Source organism: Physcomitrium patens, chromosome 1 (genome assembly GCF_059467195.1).
Source record: "Physcomitrium patens ecotype Gransden chromosome 1, ASM5946719v1, whole genome shotgun sequence".
Taxonomy (NCBI): Eukaryota; Viridiplantae; Streptophyta; class Bryopsida; order Funariales; family Funariaceae; genus Physcomitrium; species Physcomitrium patens.
Window position 1 is genome coordinate 5708198 of NC_143410.1, and position 3664 is coordinate 5711861.

At 46.5% G+C, this 3664-nt stretch overlaps 1 protein-coding gene across 3 annotated transcripts; it reads right to left on the reverse strand.

Annotated features, from left to right (window-relative positions):
• Positions 1-239: 239 nt before the first annotated feature.
• On the reverse strand, positions 240-2494 carry LOC112285264 (bifunctional nuclease 2). 3 transcript variants are annotated; one of them, XR_016501860.1, is made up of 3 exons: positions 1180-2494; positions 908-944; positions 240-757 (listed from the first exon to the last, which is right to left on the reverse strand). XR_016501860.1 is itself a non-coding variant. In XM_090248420.1 (2 exons), the coding sequence occupies exon 1, from the start codon at positions 2210-2212 to the stop codon at positions 1193-1195; it is 1020 nt and encodes a 339-aa protein (XP_090104546.1). In that variant the 5' UTR covers positions 2213-2494; the 3' UTR covers positions 240-757; positions 1180-1192. The 3 variants fall into 3 exon arrangements, 2 of the variants coding, with proteins under 2 accessions (XP_090104546.1, XP_090104543.1); XM_090248420.1 differs by lacking the exon at positions 908-944; XM_090248417.1 differs by lacking the exon at positions 240-757 and having other exon boundaries at positions 761-944.
• Between the last annotated feature and the right edge of the window lie 1170 nt (positions 2495-3664).

Consider the following 3664-nt stretch of genomic DNA (forward strand, 5'->3'; position numbering starts at 1 on the left):
TTCAGAAGTTAAACTGATGTCAACAGATTAAAATAGAATAATAATTCACCTTCGTGGCTTACAAGTAGTAGTTATTAGTTTGTTTTTTGTTTTGTTTTTGTTTTGTTTTTTTTTTTTTTTTTTTGGTCTTTTTGTTTTTTTACTGTTTATGAAAAACCATTGAAGCATTTTTAACATTCATGAAAATTATTTTAAAGTTCAAATCCAACAACACCTCATTATGTGGCATCACAGCTGTATCCTGAACTGATTAGCTCTGAAGGGCCAAAAAACCAGATAATTACATTGGACCTGGATCTTAGATCCCCATGTACTTTGTGCCACGAGTAATTGTCTCAGTGCTGCTCTCATTCCACGAGTTCGCTGCCATAATAGAAATACTTAAACGAGGAATAGTTCCATTCTTCCAGTTGGGTCATGCTGGAATAAAAGAGAACTTCCCTCATAACTATGTTAAGCTCACCGTTAAGGATTAAAAATGGATGGAAAGTAGAAAGTGAAACTGTGGGATAACGGTAAAGCATTGCATCTCAAAAACGTAGTTGTTCTGTACATCTGTAGCTCTCAGAAAAGATCTGACACCCGTGAGTACAAAACAAAGGGTGAATGAATCATGACATCCAAAGAAAATCGGACTTGCGTAAATAGGAAGAGAAGAGTGCCAGGTCGAGAAAGAAATGGACCTGAGAAGTCTCATTCAAGTTCTGCTTTGCTGGAATGTAAGACTGATTGGATTTTTCGGTTGCGAACAGACATGCTGTAACAAGCAAGAAATAACAAATTATCTTTCAAAGCTGGACAAAAGGCCTTACATGGAGTCACCAATTGATCTGAAAACTTGTTTCCAAAAGCTTTGTGGAATCGGCACAGCAGCCTTAACAACCAAACACAGATAACGAGCACTCACTATGCAAGTACCGGTAGACTGTTTGAAGTAGCTGTCACTGAATATCAGAGGCGATCAGCATGTATGTCAGAACTGTGAAAGACAAACGGAGCACAAGTAGTTTACATAGGAAGGACACATAATACATTAACATTATTTAAGTTCCCTGTCGCCTTTTGTATCACACCATTCACACGAGTTATCCCAATTTGGCAAGATCTATATGTACATCAATAGGAGGTCCAATACTTAAGACCAAATCTTATCAAGAATTTGCCTCCACAAAATCTTACTCCAGGTACTCGTTTAGAGTCGCCGCAGCTTCTGTTTGAATTCTGCCCGAAGTCTTGCAAGTTCGTCCCGCCATCGAATCGCATCACCGTAGCGCTCCTGCTTAGCGGCAACGAGCATGCACATCACCATAGCCATCTCGTCTTGGAAAACATCGGGTTCATACGAATTAAAAGATTCTGCCAAAATAGAACTTCTTTTCCTCGGGATGTTGAGCTCCACCCTCCTTGTGAGTTCAACCTCCGTCACAGGACGCACGGCATCCGCCCTGATGATGCTGCTATTCACATAAATTGGAACCTTGCAACGAACCGCATAGTTGATCGCATCCGATGGCCTTGCATCCACACTCACAAGCTCTTCCTCACCAGGCTTGCCCAAGTAAATTCTGGCGTAGTAAGTATCCACAACTCGGTCGGTAATCCTCACCATCCTGGGCTCATAATGCAAACTCTCCACCATATCACGCATGAGGACATAGTAATTGGGACGACTGGCATGCTCGTCGTCGTGCAAGGCCCTCATGAGCATGCTCACTGCGGCTTCGCCCACAACAATCGGCAGCATCAAGTTCGACCCATCTGTGACCTTCAAAAAGATCGTCGGAGTACTGGATTTGTAAAGCAAACGCCCCTTGGCAGGGTTGATATGATCAACTTCCATCTCCATTCCATTTCCCAGTGTCATAAGCAGCTTGCCATGGAATGGCACCATGCTCACAGCATCCATCACTTGCGCTTCTAGATACTCACTCGTACTGTTACCTCCGCCGTTGTCCCCTCCTTCGACATGGCTATTCCCACCGCTCGAGCTCTCGTACGCCGCATTCACTGCACTCCTCTTCTTCACCCTCCTCGCCTCACCGATACCACCCCACACAGCCCCCTCGTACCTCAACCGACGTGAAACCCCACGAAAGGCAACCCTCGTCCCGCAACGCTGCACCGAATTGCATTCAACCACCTCAGATCGAACTGCACCCGCACCGCCGACCTTCACTCCAACCACATGATGCACAGCTTGTAAAGTCTCCATGTACGATAAAAACAAGCTCCAACTCTCTCTCTCTCTCTCTCTCTCTCGTTCGTTCCCGCAACACGAAAGGCAAAACTTCTCCCGATTGATTAAATCCTTCCCTCACTCCGATTCCTTCCTTCACTCCACTTCATTCCACCACACCAACCAACAATGACCCGCACCCTGAAACAAAAACCATTAGAAATACCAATTGTACAAATAGTTAAGAAGGTGCGGAATGGAATTGGCTGCAGCGTTCACGCGATCGGCTATGAAGGAGGAGCTGTGGAGATTCCCGCTGCGATCAAGGACCCCCTTTCCTTCATGGCAAGTACACATGCACGCGGGCACTCACTCCACGCCCATCACCACGCCCCCACTATGGCGATGAACGTGTTCGTTCGTTCGCCATCGTGGAATACATCTTCTCGTTATTAGATTAGACTAAACTAGTCTATGGCACCATCTTCTCTGTCGTTGTGTTTTTCCATGGCCGAGTAGGTTTCTACTCGTTAATTTTTGTTTCAGCATCGTGTTGTTCGCGACTATCTGAGCCGAATTCGTTACCTCTGCCGCGAGAGTATAACTGTAATTCTTACCGTCCACGACGATGGCCAGGCTATAGCCAATTTTTAGATGCCTCGGACGGTTTGTTTCACATCGATATTACTGGAGAATGGTCTATTCTGTTAGTGTGACGAAGGGGATTTGTAACTTTGTGTGCACCAGGGATGGTGTTGTAAGATGAGTCGAGGGGAGGGGAGGATGTGAAAGTTCATCGCGGTTGTGATCGACGGCAGAGTGTGACGAGGATCAGTGATCGATTTGGATGTGCTTCCGATTTTTTGGTTAGCATCGTGAGATGATGGAAAGAATTTGTGAACGTTGCATCAGCTCATCAACCTATCCAGAACAGTGATTCGATGCATCTCCACTTGGCACGGTGGAGTCAGCGAGGAGATTATCTCTGCTGACGATGCCAATGCATGGGCACGGACGCCTAATAGCGAGCTTTCGATCACGTCCTTATCCTCCAGGGTTCTGTGAGTCCGCGGAGATAGCATTCTTCGCAAGGAACTTCGTGTGTTTTTGGCGTACCCGTCGGGTATCAATATTTGAAAGCGGTTCTCGATTATGGTGGTGTCTCCTTGCTTGAGGAAGGTTTTTGTTTACCTCGCGTCCCATGAAGCAGCGCTATTGTGATCCATTGCGTCGTCGTCTCTGACAGGATTCGAAGTGCGTGCTAGCGATCTGTGGACGTTGGCGGAAGCTTGTTTCGGACGTAGTGTTGATAGCGGCTGCCCTTGGGGATGTTGCGACACTGACGAGGCTGTCTAAGGCAGCCTGTTCTCGTGTCGGTGACGTTTCATAGTGTGCGGCGTTTTGGGAAGAGGTCGAAGAACTGGCAACGGTGTAGACGTGGCCTTTCCCATCTGACGCGTAGAAATTCCTGACTCGCGTTCCAGCAAG

Excerpts from the sequence above, each read along its gene's own strand:
- LOC112285264 (XM_090248420.1), bottom strand. The coding sequence starts at position 2,212 with ATGGAGACTTTACAAGCTGTGCATCATGTGGTTGGAGTGAAGGTCGGC.